Source organism: Eumetopias jubatus, unplaced genomic scaffold, assembly GCF_037043125.1.
Source record: "Eumetopias jubatus isolate StellerSeaLion01/CBP00866 unplaced genomic scaffold, mEumJub1_p1.0 scaffold_3, whole genome shotgun sequence".
NCBI classification, from domain to species: Eukaryota; Metazoa; Chordata; class Mammalia; order Carnivora; family Otariidae; genus Eumetopias; species Eumetopias jubatus.
The window spans coordinates 69,622,713-69,640,340 of NW_028274809.1; the positions used below are offsets into that span (position 1 = coordinate 69,622,713).

The following is a 17,628-nucleotide window of genomic DNA, read 5'->3' on the forward strand; positions in this document are numbered from 1 at the left end:
CTCATATAGATCTTGAACATGTTGTGTTAGATTTATACTTAAGTATTTTTTTTTTGGTGTGCTAATGTAAATGGTATTGTGTTTTTAATTTCAAATTCCACTTGTTCATTGCTGGTATATAGAAAAGTGATTAACTTTTGTGTATAAACTTTGTATCCTGAAGCCTTGGTATAATTACTTATTAGTTCCAGGGATGTTTTGTTGATTCTTCCAGATTTTCTACTTAACAATCATGTCATTTATTAACAAGGACAGTTTTATTTTTCCTTTTCAATCTGTATACCTTTTATTTGCTTTTCTTGTCTTATTACATTTGTTCAAACTTCCAGTATGATGTTGAAAAGGAGTGGTGAGAGGGACATCCTTGACTTGTTCCTGATCTCAGTGGGAAAACTTCTAGTTTTTCACCATTAAGTATGATGTTAGCTGTAGGTTTTTCTGTATTCTTCATCATGTTAAGAAAGTTCCCCTCTATTCCTAGTTTACCAAAAGTTTTATCATGAATGGGTGTTGGATTTTGTCAAGTGCTTTTACTGCTTTTATTGATATGATCATGGAATTTATCATCTTTAGTCTGTTGATGGAATGCCTTGTATTAATTGATTTTTGAATGTTGAACCAGCCTTGCATACTTAAATAAATCCCACTTGATTGTGGTGTAAAATTATTTTACACATTGTTGAAGTTGAGTTACTAATGTTTTATTGAGGATTTTTGCATATTTGGTTATGACAGATATTGGTCTGTAGTTTCCTTTTCTTATATCTTTCTTTGGTTTTTGTATTAGCCTAATGTTAGCCTTATAAAATGAGTTAGGGACTATCCTCTCTGCTTCTATCCTCTGAAAGAGGTTGTAGAGAATTGGTATAAAGTTTTCCTTAAGTGTTTGGCAGAATTCAACAGTGAATTCATCTGAGCCTGGTGCTTTTTTTTTGGAAGGTTATTAATTATCAGTTCAATTTCTTTAATAGATATAGGCCTATTCAGATTATCTATTTCCTGTGTGAGTTTTGGCAGACTGTCTCTTTCAAGGAATTAGTCCATTTTATCTAGGTTATCAAATTTGTGGGTTCATAGTATCACTTTATTTTCTTTTTAGTTCACATAGGATCTTTAGTGATGTCCTCTTTCTCATTTCTGATATTAGCAATTTGTATATGCTCTCCTTTTTTCTTTGTTAGCCCAATTAGAGGCTTATCAATTTTATTGATCTTTTTGAAGAACCAGACTTTGGTCCTTTAATTTTTTCCATTGATTTCCCATTTTTAATTTCATTGATTTCTGCTTTGATTTTTATTATTTATTCCTTTTTGCTAATTTTTAAAATTAATTTGCTTTTCTTTTTCTAGTTTCCTAAGGTTGAAGCTTAGATCATGGATTTGAGATATTTCTTCTTTTCTAATCCATGCATTCAGTGCTATAAATTTCTATCTAAGCACTGCTATTATTGCATCTCACAAATTTTTATAAGCTGTGTTTTCATTTTCATTTAGTTCAAAATGATTACCTTTAATTATACCAGTGCAGTTCATTACACTGATTAACAAATCAATACTTTCACCAATGAAAATCCATTTCTGAGATTCAGCAAAGCCTTAGGGTTGATTGACATGTGGCTAGTAGGTAGGTTTGTGGTAAACTTTTCTGGAGTTTAGGCTCTCTGCTTTAATGTTACCTGACCACTCTGGAGTTTAGACTCCTGATTAAAATACGAGCTACCTATGGCTGTGGGTTAACCTACACATACACATTACTGCAGTATCTGGGCTGAGATATTTTAATATAAACTGAAACATCATTATATTCCATTTTAAATATTTCAGATTGTATCCTTAAATCTAGGTCAATTCAGGAAGTGAAATGAGGTCAGTACTTCAAAGACTGTAAACTCTCTGACAATGTTCATCACATCTCAACTAAGTGAAATGCTGTGTATTTGATAAACAGCCTCATGACTGAAGCCATTCGATGTATCTTAAGAAACCAACATTTTTTGCTTATCACTCTCCCTCTCATGTTGGCTGCTCATGTAAATTTCTGTCCTTTGCAGCTATTTGACAAGAAAGCATGGAAGATAATTCTATTTAATGTCTTCAAATCTACAGTTATAGAGAAAGAAAATAATAGCTAAAGGTGCATCTGGGAAGTAACATTGTTGCAAGACAGTTAAGAAAGGCTTATTCATATCTACCAACCCTCTTGGCCTCTGGAGGCACTAAGATGAAGAGACATTAATCTAGTACACTAAAGGCTCATAATCCATCAGAAACAATGAGGATAAAACAGGCGAATGATAAACTTACATTGGATGCTATTGCTGGTGAAGATAAGACTTTATCATTAAAATAAGAATTTAGCTCAAAGTGAGAAGGGAAAACAAAGATAGCAAGTGTTTGGATTAAAAATAAAGAATGAGATGGGTTGCCAGAAGTTTCTTTATTGAATAGTCATTTGTTGAGTGCCTATAATTATATTTATTTGATTCTAAGATGTCAGATAATCTATCAGCTTTTTAAAGGAGAAAAAACTCTATGTTAAATGTGTATATCAGTTGTAAGGGGCATTTCCAGAAATGTAAAAATATGAAAATGCTCATTTTATGATACGTGCAAAGCAGTTTGCTAGGACAGCAAGTTCAAAAGTGTGCCTAATAGTCATGGACCTAGCATTACAGAGATTAACTTGGTGAAGTTACACATACATTATACAAATAAATACATAACCATAAAAGTATAATTATAAACTAATGTTGCAAGAAATCTGGGTAAGTTTGTCATGTGTATATGTAGCAAAAATCTGATTTAAAAAAGCTGAAACACAGGGGTTTCTCTAAAGCTGAGTTTTATTCTTTATGTTTTGACTAGAGAATACTATAAGGTCAATGAGCTATGAGAACTTCCCTTTCATCTTCTTTCTCCATACATCTCTGAGAAACTTTTCAATCTCTGCTAGAGGCTGCAATCCTGCCTATCGTTCTTCCAGATGACTTACCCACCATATTGGCACCCTGTCTAAATCTTCAGTCAGAACTAGTTTTATGGATCTGGATTTGTACATCTTTATCCCACATTAAGATTTTCATAGCATCTCAAGTTTATTCAAAACTTGTGGTTGAAATCTTTAAGAGTCATGTTAAAGTTACTGTCAAAGAGCACAGCTGTCTTTACTTGCCAGACAAGATTGGCCAGGTGATGTCAATTATTTTACAACATGTTCAGTTAATCAATATGTATCACTTACTATAGTTATGGTATTATGCTGGGGTTGGAGGGATAAAATTATTGCATGTTTTCTACCTTCAAGGAGTCTCAAATCTAGTTGAGGAGATAAGAAAAATAATATTCTTCTATGAGTATAAGGTCAGTCAATAAATAACATTTATCCAGAATAGTCCTGGGTTATGTGGAAGGCTGGGAGTTGGAATAAACAACAAAGAGGGGTAAAAAAACAAAACTAAACAAACAAAAAATCTTTCAGTAACCCAGTAGTGAAATCACTCCTCCTAATGACATGGTAAGTGTTGGATATTATTTAACTCTAGTCTGCTAGCATATTGGAAACTAGAGTAATAGACCCTGCTCTTTGCTTTGACCCAACCAGCTGCAAAGAATTAATACCGCCCCAATCTTTCTTTAGCTAGCCATCTTTGAGAGCTTTAGATTATTACTATATATTGAAGGAACATTCCATCTTATATAAGCAGAATGTTTTATTCTATTTTTGCCATTTCTTAAAATCAAAGCAACCTAGAAAAAGTTATTCCCACAAACTCATTACTTATTGCTAACTTGACATATTCAGCTTGATCATCTGGTGTAATGTATATATTCTTGAAACTAAATTGATTATCTTGACACTTGCACTTGGCACAATGAAAAGAAAGCTTATAGCTTCAAATATAAGGTCTACATATTACCACATTATAAGGTTAGGATGCCAGAGAAACTAGGAAAGTCTTTTTAAAAAAAATCAAAGACATTTTGTTATTTGGTTGGTAAAACTATGAATTTAAGAAAATCTGAATATAGGAGGCCCAAGTATAAAGAATATCTGAAACACAGATCCTAAATATGATGCCTTTTTCAATATCTTACACCTAAACAAGATATGTGAAAGCATGGGCATATTAATTTTGCAAAGATTGCAATCTCAGATATATTGCATCCTAGCTATGACATTTTCTAAGAATTTTTCTCATAAAAACTGTGAAAGCATGAGGCCAGCAACATCAGTAGAAAATTTTAGGTGAGCATGAGTATAATGGCACTTACAAACTGATTAGTGTGAAAAGGTCACAGTGGCAAGAACAAGAAAACCACCAAAAGTGTTATATGGAATCCATGAAACAGAAAATGCTTTCGAGCACATGTATGAGGTTATACAATGCATTAGACATTTTCGTTAGCAATATTCTACTTACTTTTTTAAATGCACATGACTAAACGTACATTGATCAATATATGTGTTATATGCATAGCAAAATAATAGCTTTGCTTCTCCGAAGACCAGGTAATGGCACTACTGATCAGATTCATGAGCACAATGTGAGTGGTATTGGGAGCCTGGGAATCACAGTGTGAAAATTAAAGTGAGGATGGTACAGTACAGATATCTGATCAGCACATTTCCCAGGGAGACCGTCAACCTCCCTGTTTCTCTTACACCCATTTCAGCACCAAACGATACTAAAACCTCAGCACCCAGCAGGATGAACCAGTCTTTCCTAATTGTGGTTGAGAAGAGCACTTGGGCAATGGAACAAAGTGATTAGCACACATTCCTGCTCAGCCTTCAGATGATTAGTTTTTGGATGCGTACACTGTGATAAAGCATAACTTGAACTTAAACTTGTGGGGATCTGTTTTTAGAAAAGTGGAGATGGAAACATTGAGAGAGTCAAGACCCATGCAGCTCTCCTCCTGATTGCCCTGAAAAGCAGGAATCATGGACAAACAAAGCTATTTTTGCTCTCCAATTATCCTCTGAGCATTTGTCTTACTGAACCCCACAATTTGTCTTGATCTCACCACTTTTGGGGAGGTTTCAATCCCACATTTATCTACTCTCTCACCATCATCTCTAATCTCTCTCTTTCCTCTGCCTCTATGTCCTCATTTCCAAACACACATACCTCTTTTCTGTCACAAATGACCATTCGCAGGATCTCACTGCCCTCTCCAGCAGGCACTGTTTTTCAGTTTCTTTGACACCAAAATGGTCTGGGCATACTTTCTCCACATCGTTACCGCCTACTCCCTTCTTCATCTTTTGCAAACTAGCTTGTAGTTCTACCTCCCCTCCCCACCCAATGCTGTTTCTTAAGTTAATCATGATATCTCTCCCTCATTCGGTTTGATCTCTACCACTGTCCTCTAACGGTCTCTTGGCAAAGACTCATCCCTTGTCTTCGACAACCTGACATTATCCAGGTTTTTGTTTTTCTTTTTCTGATCCTTCTCTCTTATTTTTTCTTCTACCTTCAAGCTATGACCATTATCCAGGGCAGTCTTTGCTTCTCTGATCTTTTTCCTTTTTAAACCCGGAGAGATATTTAATGGTATTCCTCAGTCGGAAGTACTTAGAAGTGGCCACTGAGAGTTCAGGAACAACTGGAAGGGTGGACAGGTGGTGCCTCCCACCACTTCAAACAGAATAGTTCTGCTTTTACCTGATTTACTTGTTCTATGTTGTCTCTCTTGGAGAGTTTATTTGTATTCACCAGTGTACTGAAAATTGCATCAAAATCCTAAAACTTGAATCTAATTTCTTGTTTTTCCACTATCTCTATGACTTTTGACAAATATTACAAAGTTTTAATGCATTTCTTACATCCAGACCTGTGCCTTTCCTTCCATCTGGACCTCTCTCCTACCCTATTCCTCAGCACCTTCCTAACTCCTACTGATATTTTGGTCTTCTATGTCACTTCCTCCAGGAAGTCCTCTATGAACTCAAAATCTGGGTAGGGTGTTCTTCTGGTGTGGTACCATTGCATTCTGTATCAATTTCTTAACACAGCACTTATTTCATTGTGTTGTCTGTTTGTCTACATTCCCTACTAAACTGGAAGCTCACTGAGGACAGAATATTATTTATACCTCTAGCGTAGTGCTTGGCATGTAATGTTTGAAAAATACAAGCAGATAAATATATATCTTAGCAAGGATATCCAAATTAGGTGACACTGCTCTCTAAAGAGAAATGGAAGGGTTATCCCTCATTTTGATCAAGCTGATCATTCTCCTGATTTGCCTGCTTCCTGAGTGTCCTTGACACCTCCTTCATCCACTTCTGAGTCCTGTTCACAACACCCTAACTATTTGCCTTTTGGGAAAGTTATTTTATATTTCCACTCTGGTTTTTCTTGTCTGAAACAGAGGTATACCGTTAAAGATATCTCTGATGACCAGGAAAAATTTAAGGTACTAAAAATCGTGCTATTTTCCCAACACTGTATTATTACATCATTCTTAATAAAATTCTAACAATATAGTATTTTGGCCTAATTTCAACAGTTCCAATGTCTTCCACTAGTAAGTAAAGGTAATAAACCTTCAAAGGATTTGAAGCTATAGCTAAGCAGTTTATAAGAAGAACGTTCATAGTTAACTGCCTTGTAAAGAACATATTGCTTCAAATACTTGTTGTACAAAAATGTGTATATACAAATGCAACAAAAAAAAATCCTAAAATTAAATCAAAGAAAGGCGCAACGTAATGTCCACATACACTCTGCAAACACAGCATTAGGGAAATTTCAAACGGCTGGCGTACTAAAACTAGAAAGTGCAGGAAGTATAGTCCCATCTTTAATCCTAAATGGTAATATCACCTTCAACAGGCAAAGCCTGAGTACCTCCATCATAAATGTTGTAAGTTCTGAAAGCAAAATTACATTTAAATTCAGTGAGTTTTGTTTGTGTTTGTATAACGAGAACTCAAATATCAGATAAGTAGCTAATGAGAGGACTTTTAAAATCCTGTTCAACTCAGAGAGTCTGTTCAGGGATTTAGATCGTGAATCAATTTAAGTCACTTTATCTGCAGGGTAAGTTTCTCATATTTCTTAAAACAATAGCAATTTTGTAAAGAGAAAAACCCACAGCCAACAGGGGAAATACTACTTACGAGTACTGTGTCAGCAGTTCCAAATCATTATGCATGTTGATTGGATATGCTTCGCTGAGTTCGAACAACTTCTCCAGGGCCTCATAAATGAAAATGATGCAAATAAGAGAAGCAAAAGCTTCTTCAGTAAACCGGGTGATATAGCAGACGAGGGAACTTGCATCGGTGGCCACGAGTATGATACACAGAGTTGCGGTCCACAGTCCAATACTAGCTCTTAAGGATAGGTATGACAGCCCATATTCTCTAGAAGGGGGAAAAGAACAGTGGCAATAAGGGCATTTAACAGCTGGCCACCATTTTAAAGAGATGGAAATAAGTCTAATTCAGGACGTGAAAGTAAATAAGCTTCACATCCCATGACTATCTAAATTCAAGACTGTCTAAAATGAACATCTAAGGGGACAAAACTAAAAGGGGTTTCTCAGTGTTTAAAACAGAGCATCATTTTTTAGAAATTTTACTTAACATATTACACAAATCTTTTATTTTTCCTTTATTTCCATGGAGAGACAAAAATGGCAAACTGAATCGAATCAGCCACTTCTACCTCTCCCAGCAGACTCCGAATGTGATGTTGGGAGAAGTATAAATACAGTGGAGAAATAGAAAGGGGCTAAGGGCCAAAAGTTTGTGACACTTACTTGCAAAATTTAAACAAAATCTTTTCAAACACCAAAACTGGTCCCGTACTGCCTAATATGGTAAGAGGCTGTCCACCAAAGAGAGAATAGGCTATCCCGGTCATAGATGCTCCAAAGAGAGATTCGATTGCACTCTGTGTGGAGATACAAATAAGTCCATTATCTAAGCTGTACAGGCAACCATTATAACTAGGGAGAAAATATTTAAAATACATGAGTATATTCTTTCTCCTTTGCTCTGAAAAGCCTAGCGACCTTGGGCAGGATGTGGGGTAGGAGGATAAGAAAAGGGACAAGCAGTCAGCAGAATATGAGTGGTACTCAGTGGGGATACGTCCTCTCCACATTCCTTATCTTGCTTTTTTCCCTCCTACTAACAATTTACATGTGTTCATGGTAAGTGTCAGGACAGAAGCATGGCCTATATAAATAGGAAATGCGCTCCTTGTGAGGCGAGAACCAGAGCGAAAAGCTAGCCAAGGACTGGGGGTCAGGAATGAGACCAGAACCTTGTATGAGACTGAGAGCTAACTTCTGAGGTATTCCACTCCCAGATTACCAGTTCTACCTGCCATCCAGGAAACTCATATGAAGTGTACCGGTTACGACCACACATCAAATCTCTCCTCATGACGGAATCCAAAAGCTAATGGACAATTATCTATGAATCTTAAACACTGATTGAGCTTTAGAAATCCAAGGAGAGCATAATACATACTATACGACCTTCAGTTGCTTCTCCCAGCAGTCCTCCAAACGTGATAACAGGAGACATACACGCGCAGTAGAGAAACAGAAAAGATGCTAAGCACTGCAGGCTGAAAGCATCTCTGAAGTCACTCCAGAAGTATGGAGCTTTTCTTTTGATATCTAAAATAAGTCCCCCAAAAATCCTAAGACAGGGGGGAGAAACACAAGAGTGAAATCCAAATATAAAAAAAAACCCACACAAATCAAAACCCTCATTTACTCTGTTGCCAGGTCACAGTATACGTTTTCCATCAGCAGAGATGAGACCCATTTTAACCTGCTACATTGTATTATCGTGATCTACAGAGGTGGCTTTGCACCACTGTGTTACTTCAAGTCCTAACCAAATATTGGGCCAGCAACCAAAAAACCCCAGGTTCTCTTAAACAAGGTTCAGAGAAGTTCCTCCAACAAAATTCAAGTAATGAGATTTAAGGATTACTCTAATCTCCGTGCCATTTCTGTATCCATCAATTCCTCCTAAACTCGGGTCTACTACCCTCAATCACTGGCAGTATTTCCCAATTGTTTACATTTCATTTAGGTGGCAGAAAGTGAAGGTTGGGAGGGTAAACTGGCTTTCGTATTCTACAATAGTGAGCATTACCCTGGAGAGAAGATGGAGTGTTTAACCACGGCTCCAGTTACCTACTTTCTCTCTTTCTCTGCCAAAATGTTCCTCACCATGTATTGTTTCCAGGCATCTAAATGGCCTTATGGATGACAGGAATATCTAGTAAAGACAGATTGCTTCCATAATTGTTTCCATTTTTAGGAAATTAGGAAGGGGACCTTAAAATAACCAACCTAGAGGGCGCCTGGGTGGCTTAGTCAGTTAAGCGTCTGCCTTCACCTCAGGTCATGATCCTGGAGTCCCAGGATCGAGTCCCGCATCAGACTCCCTGCTCAGTGGGGAGTCTGCTTCTCCCTCTGACCCTCCCCCCCTCTCATGCTCTCTATCATTCTCTCTCTCTCTCAATAAATAAATTAAAAAATCTTTTAAAAAAATTAATTAAAATAACCAACCTAGAAAAATGTAATTTTGATCCACTTTTATCTAGACATATCCCAACATCTATCATTCATAAGACAATAGTGACCTTCCTTGCTATAAATTCACTTATTCTAAATGTATCCAAAAACCACATTGAAACACTTGAAAGAGGAGGGGCAAATGGCATTAAATTGTGAAATGCTCCCTAAAATTTAAGGACCAAAATGTTTTCAATCGACTAGGAACGAGAGTATTAATGAACAAGTATTCTCATTCTTTGAACATTTAATAATAATATGTGGATTTAACATTTGGCTACTAAGAGCTCTTTGTGCTCCATGGAATAAAGATGTCATATTAAAATGAATAAGACCATGATTAAGTTCCTACGGGAAGGTTAAAAAAACACATTGTGTTCTAATATACTGCCAGTATGCTGAATATATTTGGATTATGCAAAAATATTGTTTTGTTACTTATCTTCTAGAGAGATATATTCACTGGCAATCTAAGAATCACCTCAAAAATTATTGTTCTCTTGAGAAGCAAATTCTGGTTTGCCTTGAAAAATGTATATCTTCAGGATAACTGAAAATTTTGACTATCATTTTTAATTGCCCTGATCTGACTGACATAGACACAATAGTAACATGTTAGTAACTATCTTACTATTATGTAAGTGATAGAATCACTATGTTTTTCTAGTGATTGCTTCCATCAGGGAGATAGGAGTAGGAGAAACTGAGTGGGATGAAATTCTAACTGAAAAAAAGACATTTAAATCCAAAGAAGCTTACAGTGAACCTGTGAAACTCACACACACAGAGATCACCTTAGTTTCCCCTACCTATGTTTGTTAAACATATGCATTGTTTTTATTTGGGGAGGATCATTTCTGAATGATGTGTTAACTTATCAAAGTCACAATTCAAAATAGATTTAATCTACTATTTATTCATTCATTTATAATTTATACCCCACCTAATCCCCAAAATATTTTGAGATGGTTATGAACTGTTACTTAGTGGTTAATATTTATAGGTTTGATAGTATTTCCTATTAGACCGTTGTTTTCTAATTAATTACTTATTAGGGCATACATTAGTCTAAATAGCTATTATATTACTGTGTAATGAACGTGCTTTTAGCAGCAAAAATCTAAATCCGGAAGTGGGAGGTCATTGCAGAGAACAGTGCAAGGGCAGCCCAGATGTACACCAGCAACTCCAGGAGAGCAGATGAGTAATGGATACTTCAAGTCATGTCAGCAACAGAATCTGTGGAAGAACTCTGGAGAAGCGAAGATACCGGATATTGGTGACCTGGGAGGATTTAGGAAGCAGTAAGGAAAAGTGAACTTCGAAAAAAATCTAAGCTATGTGGCATGTTACACCTGAGAGAGAGAGAGAGAAAGAGAGAAAAAAAAAGAACCACCAAAAATAAAAAGACAGCATTTGAAAATATGAAAGCAAACAGAAGGAGTAACCGCACTTCTAGTAAAGGGAAAAGGAAAAAATTGTTTGAATCATCTCAAATTATGTGTGGAGCCCGAGGAAGACGTTCAAGGACATTTCCTCAGAGACAAAACATAGATAAAGGGAAAGAACAGAGAATTAAAATGCACAGAGTTGTCAGAAACCAGAAAGTCGGCTTAGAGGACACAGTGAAAGCAGTCCCGGAAATGGCCTTGAGAGGAAGGGAGTACCAATCCTGCAAAGCCTTTGCCATTGCCTTCAATTATAATGGAGGCTGTGTGCGCACATATTCCCTGAAGACAGACCCTCCCAAGGCTTTCTGATTTTCTGCTCACACATTGCTTGGAGAGAGACAAGCTGTCAAAAAACGATAAAGAACCATTTTAAGAAATAAATTGAAGCTTTCATCTCTTCAAAGATGTGTGATTAGAAAAATAAATCATACAGCTCTTTCAAATTACAACCATAAAAATAAAAAATACTATTATATACATCCTACTTGCATGTAATGAGATAGGGTCTATAAGACTGAGTTCTTGATATTTATTTTTATTTCCACATTGAACTTGAAGCTTTCAACAGGCTCTTTTAGAAGGGGCAACTGACAGTTTTCTTATTCATTCTAAGAATCTGTGAATGCATTTTATGCACAGCAAAATGAAAGACTAGGTAAGATAAAATGGAATGATGTATCCACTGTTCTGGCTTAATAGTAACAAAAATCATTAGCAAATACTGGGAAATCAAATTAATTGGCATTAAATAGGTATTCAGGTACTAGGTATTCAAATAAATAAACAGGTATTCAAACAAATCGGTATTCACTAAGTACTCAAAGTCTAAAAAAAATTACATCTCAAAACAGCAATTCCTGACACAAAGAGCGGTGTCTCATTTGGTCTTTGAAGTCCTATACAAGTGCTTTTCACTGACCTTCCAGTTCGCTGGAGTTCGGGTCCACTATGTCCTCCGTGGGGCTCTGCTTCCCCATGAGCTGCTGTTCCATTCGGTACAGCAGGAATCTTCCTCTTCTCCTGCAGGAAGTTTTTTGTTTTTGTTTTTTAATTTCAGGTGCTAGTTGTAAATAACAAAAACAGATTTTTTTCCCTTGAGGCAATATGCAGAGTGGCTAAGAACCCAGGCTCTGTTACTTATTTGCTGCATGACTTCTAGCAAGTTATCTAAGCCTCCTAAAGCTTCAGTTCCCTCCTCCATTTACCAGTAGTAATGACATCTGTCAGTGTGATTGAGAAAATTAAATGACGTGATGGGCATTTGTTCATTCTTTCAACTAATCTTTATTGAGTGCCTCGTGTGCCATGCATTGTTATGGATGCTAGAGAGGCAAAAATGAGCAAGAAAAAGCATTCTTACTGGAGACAAACAACAAATCTCTAACGTCAATTAGAGATAGAGCTATGAAGATAAATGAAAGAAAGGAAGGGGACAGAGAGATGAGGGCTGGGTAGGTTGGAGTGAAGAGGTACTAAGTATGGTGGTGTTATATGCCTGGCATAGTTCAACTGTTCAATAAACTTCAACTATTACCATTAGCTATTTTTGAGGGTAGTTCCCTCTTTTATTCTGGCTGGTATCTTCCTACCCATGGAATGATTTACAATATGGTTTTTTCTGACTCACAGAGATTCAAAAGATTTTTACAAAAGGAGACTTCAGTTGAGCCATTGAAAAATTAGCTGAGGCTTATGTAAGTGCGGTCTTATTCACAAGTCTTTTCCACCCACTTTTTTTAGTGACAGAGATTTTTAAAAATCAGAAAATCCTACCTATCAGTTATCTTAGAGCATGCCAGTGTGTTCAAAAGGACTTAAAAGGATCATAAAAATTTTTAAAGTGGTGCAATTAAAATTTTTACTTGACTGCCATTCCAAAATAGTGTAAAATCATTATCAAATGTTCTTATGTACAATGGGACATTTAGGTAAAACGGCACAGGTTTAAAACATGAGAAAAATAGGCTTTGAAATGCACAAAATATAGAAAAGTTCATTGTTTAATGTTTTTACAACTTTCCAGGTATATGAATAGGTACATTGAACTAAAGTTCAAAGATAAAAGAGAGGATGCCTGTCAACTGATGGAGGACCTGCCTTTACATATAAATAATTATTATCTGTTGTAAAGGGCTTTAAGAGTGGCCTCAGTACCTTCAATACCCAACAGTCACCCAGGAAACACTTCTTAGCTTCCACAAATCTCAGAAAGCAAGTGATATTATTTGGTCTTCTGGGTCATTATCCCTTACTGGCTGTGTTAACTCATGATCTTACAATGGAAAAAGCTATACTTAGATAAGGCAAATGATAAACCATGAAAGATATTAGCCATTCTAAAGCACCTGTTTCATCAAGGAGTGTTCATCTTATAGTAAGAGGGAAAGGTGTGTGAAAAGAGATGTGTGAACAGTACTGACGAATATTCTGAGGAAAATATAGGAAATATTTTTTGTTCAGAAACACAGGTATTTTGATATTTTAAAACAAATCAATGAGTGAGTATGTACTTGACTACTCAAATTATACAATTTATTTAGTCAATCAACAAATACTTATTGAGAGCCAATTTGTGTCAGGTTCTTGGCCCCACCACTAATACACCAGTGGACAAATCAGGTCTGTGGAGCTCACATTCTAATGGGGAATGCCAACAATAAAAAAATAAACACGTAAGTAAATTAATTCTATGGTATGTTAGAAAGATTAAAACTATGTAAAAATAAAAACTTATAGTAGAGTAAGGTGTGGTCTGAGGTGTGGGCCGGGTGGGCAGGGAGGAAAGAGTGGCAATTATAAACAGAACCATCAGGTAGGATCAGTGAGAAAGTGTCATTTGAGAAAAATCTGAGGGAGTCAAGGGACTAAGCCTTGAGAATAACTGGGGGATATCCAGATAGGAAAGAAGAGCCAATGGGACAGTGTCAAGGCAGGAGTATGGCTATAGGGTCTGAAGAACAAGGAACAAAGAAGCCAAATAGTTGGAGAGGAGCGAGCAAGGCAGAAAGTGGTAGTTTACTTTGAAGAGGTAAAGGGACGTCAGAGTAGGTTTAGTAAACCACTGTAAGTATTTGGATTAATTCTCAGTGAAATGAGTTAGTGTTGTAGGGTTTTGAGGAAAGGAGTAGCATGACCTCATTTGGAGTCACTCTGGCTGCTGTATTGAGAACACAGGGGCCAAGGACAGCAACAAGGAGTCCAGTTAAAAAACTATTTCAATAATCCGGGAGAAAAATGATGGTAGCTTGAACTAGAAGGGTGGCAGTGGCATCAACAAGAAGTGGTGTAATTCTGTATAAATATTAAAGGCGAAACCAAGAGTATTTCCTGGCAGAATGGAAATCTAAGAATAAATTAAAAATTAGTAATTTGGGCTTGATCAACAGTAAGATTGGAATTAGGACCTAACAAAAAAGAGAGTGCAGATAGAAGAGACTTTTCAAAAAGATCAGTTTCTTGTACACTTCAGGAAGCATCATATTGCCTTTTCTAACATAAATGCAAAGATGCAGACAGGAACAGAAATGAGACAATCTACAATTCAGTTCAAACTTTGGACACGTCAAGGTTTAGATATCTATAAGACATCCAAGTAAAGACATGGGACAGGCATTTGGATAAATAACTCTCAAGTTCAAAGTAAACAATAAATTTGGGAGAGGATTTAAAGCTATAATATTGGATGATATTATCAGGAGAATGAGTGTAGGTAGAGAAGAGAAGATGACTACAGACTGAGCCTGCATCATTTCAAAATATAGAAAGAAGAAACTGGCATAGGAGTCTGAGAAGGAGTAACCAGTGACCTAGGAGGAAAATCAAGAATGTGATGTTTTGGGAGCTAAGCAAAGAGAGCATATCAGGGAAAGGGAAGTCATCAATTCTGTCAAATGCTGTTCACTGACAGGCTAAAGGAAATTCAGACTGAGAGTTGACTATGGGACTGAGCATTGTGGAGATCTTTGGTGACCTTCATGTAAGTAATTTTAGTGAAGTGATGGGGACAAAAGCCTTATTGGAGAAAGTTTAAGAGAGACTTGGAGGAGAGGAACTGGAGCAGGTAGTACAGAGAACTCCTGTGCCATTTGGTTGCAGAGGGGGAAAAAAAAGGAATGGGTGAGTAGCTGATAGTGGTAGCAGTAAAGAGAGTTCTTTTTTTTTTTTAAGATTTGCAAATTAATAAGGTTGCATGCTAGTGAAAACAAAAGAATTGATAAAGGAGAGAAAGAGGAGAATTGGTGGTGTAATGTCTTTGAATAGGTTTGAAGAGATGGGATCTAGTGCAAAGGTAGAATGCTAACTTCGGATAATTCGTCAATAGTAATATATGGGAAGGCAGATTATGTGGGTGCAGGTGCCAGTAGGCAGATAGGCATGGTAGTGGGAGTCTATGGAAGTTCTCTTTGATCATTTCAAATTTCTCAGTGAAGTGGGAAGCAAGTCAAATCTGAAAGTGAGGGTCAGGAAGGATGTGCTGAAGATTTGAGGACAGAAAACGGGTCTGAAATAGTCATCTAGAGAGAATTATTGGCCTAGGGGAGTATAGTATGATGAACTTGCAACATTAAGGACCCACTTGAAGTATGTGGTCATGAATTAATGAAATCAGTCAGTGTAGTTACGTTTCCCTTCAGCTACTCTCAGCTGTATCAATGCAGGTACAGATTAAAGAGCTGGATTCACACAAGGTTGTGGTTTCAACAAGCAAGTAAATGGTATGAGAGAAAAGCAAAGAAGTTTGGGGTATACAGAAGGGAGAGATTATAATGCCTGACATAAAGTTCTGATGAATATTTTCAAGGTTATCCTTTGAGGTGACTAGTTATTCTTCTCTTAACTGAGAGGAAAAAGTGCTTAAAGATCTGTGATTTATGGGGTGCCTGGGTCCCTCAGTCAGTTAAGCACCTGACTCTTGATTTTGGCTCAGGTCATGATCTCAGGGTTGTGAGATCAAGCCCCACATCTCCCTCTCCCTCTGCCCCGGCCCTCACTCATGTGTGTGCTCTCTCTCAAAAAAAAAAAAAAATCTGTGATTCACACATTTCAAAAGAACATAAAAACCATGGAAATTATCCCATGGGGGGGAAATAGTATTTGAATGAGTATGAAGTCAGAGTATTTAATATCTTTTAATTTATCTTGCTTCATTTAATGAAAGAAACCATAGTTCACAGTATCTGTTATTCAATTACAACACACATTTAAAAAATACTAATGTTGTAAAGAAGCATAGCAGAACCCAAATGCCTTGATTCCTAATTCAATGTTCTTTCTACTACTCCCTCTTAATACTCAGAATCCAATAATTAATCCTGATTTTAAAGAGTCCCATAAAAATAACTTTAAAAATAGAGTTCCCAGGCCTCAACTTGCTTCAAAAATATCATTCCTCAAAGGCAAGATGTTTTAAAAAATGCTTGACTTCAGTTTTAATGTTTAAAAAACTAAATGGTGTTAACAAGTGACTTTTAAAGTCTCACTCTCAATGTATTAATATTTTTTACAAGAGAAATTAGAAAATATTTTAATTGAAGGAAAATGAAAACACAAATATATCAAAATTAGGGGGATGCAAATGAGTATCACCGTTCCCTTGCTCTCTCTCTGTCTCTCTTCCAAAACAGTCTGTATTTTATTTTATTTATTTTTTTCTTTAAAATTTTTTATTGTTATGTTAATCACCATACATCATTAGTTTTTGATGTAGTGTTCCATGATTCATTGTTTGTGCATAACACCCAGTGCTCCACACAGAACGTGCCCTCTTTAATACCCATCACCAGGCTAACCCATCCCCCCACCCCCCTCCCCTCTAGAACCCTCAGTTTGTTTTTCAGAGTCCATCGTCTCTCATGGTTCGTCTCCCCCTCCGATTTACCCCCCTTCATTTTTCTCCTCCTGCTATCTTCTTCTTTTTTTTTTCTTAACATATATTGTTAAGAAAATTGTTAACATTATTTGTTTCAGAAGTACAGATCTGTGATTGAACAGTCTTACACAATTCACAGCGCTCACCACAGCACATACCCTCCCCAATGTCTATCACCCAGCCACCCCATCCCTCCCACCCCCCACCACTCCAGCAACCCTCAGTTTGTTTCCTGAGATTAAGAATTCCTCATATCAGTGAGGTCATATGATACATGTCTTTCTCTGATTAATTTCTTTCTTATTACTTCAAGAAGCATTATATTGCCTTGTCTAATATTGTAAGTGCAAAGATGTTTACAAGTACAAAAATAAGTCAATCATTACCTAAAATTACTCTTTAAACAACTTCTTTTATTTTAGTAGTTTGAAATCAACTGAAATTATGTGGCTGTAGGTATAGAATCAGAAAATTGTCACTGTTGAGAAAAGGAAATCAAATAATCTTTAATAATTATGAAATGACCAGAATTTTTTCTTCTTTCTTTCTATATTTCTTAAATTGATAGTGAGATTAAGCTGACCTTTTTAAATACTCATGGCTGAGTGGTACACTTGTTCATTTGCCCACCTCTGGCTAACCAGGAAAACTTCTATGTCCAGGGCTGAGTCAACTAAAGCAGTAGAGTCTGACAGGTTGTACTCCACAGGGACAAGAACCCAAGACAAGGCTGAGTAGATGACAACTGGGAGGG

At 36.6% G+C, this 17,628-nt stretch overlaps 1 protein-coding gene across 3 annotated transcripts in view; it reads right to left on the minus strand.

The window, feature by feature from the left end:
• The window catches only part of SLC4A10 (solute carrier family 4 member 10), a 209,817-nt gene that overhangs the window by 59,038 nt on the left and 133,151 nt on the right, over positions 1-17,628 (minus strand). For all 3 annotated transcript variants that reach the window (XM_028113059.1, XM_088022143.1, XM_028113061.1), the window contains 4 exons: positions 11,925-12,025; positions 8,491-8,665; positions 7,773-7,906; positions 7,129-7,374 (listed from right to left, as the gene is read on the minus strand). In XM_028113059.1, coding sequence (XP_027968860.1) covers positions 7,129-7,374; positions 7,773-7,906; positions 8,491-8,665; positions 11,925-12,025 — 656 coding nt within the window. The remainder of the gene's footprint in view (positions 1-7,128; positions 7,375-7,772; positions 7,907-8,490; positions 8,666-11,924; positions 12,026-17,628) is intronic.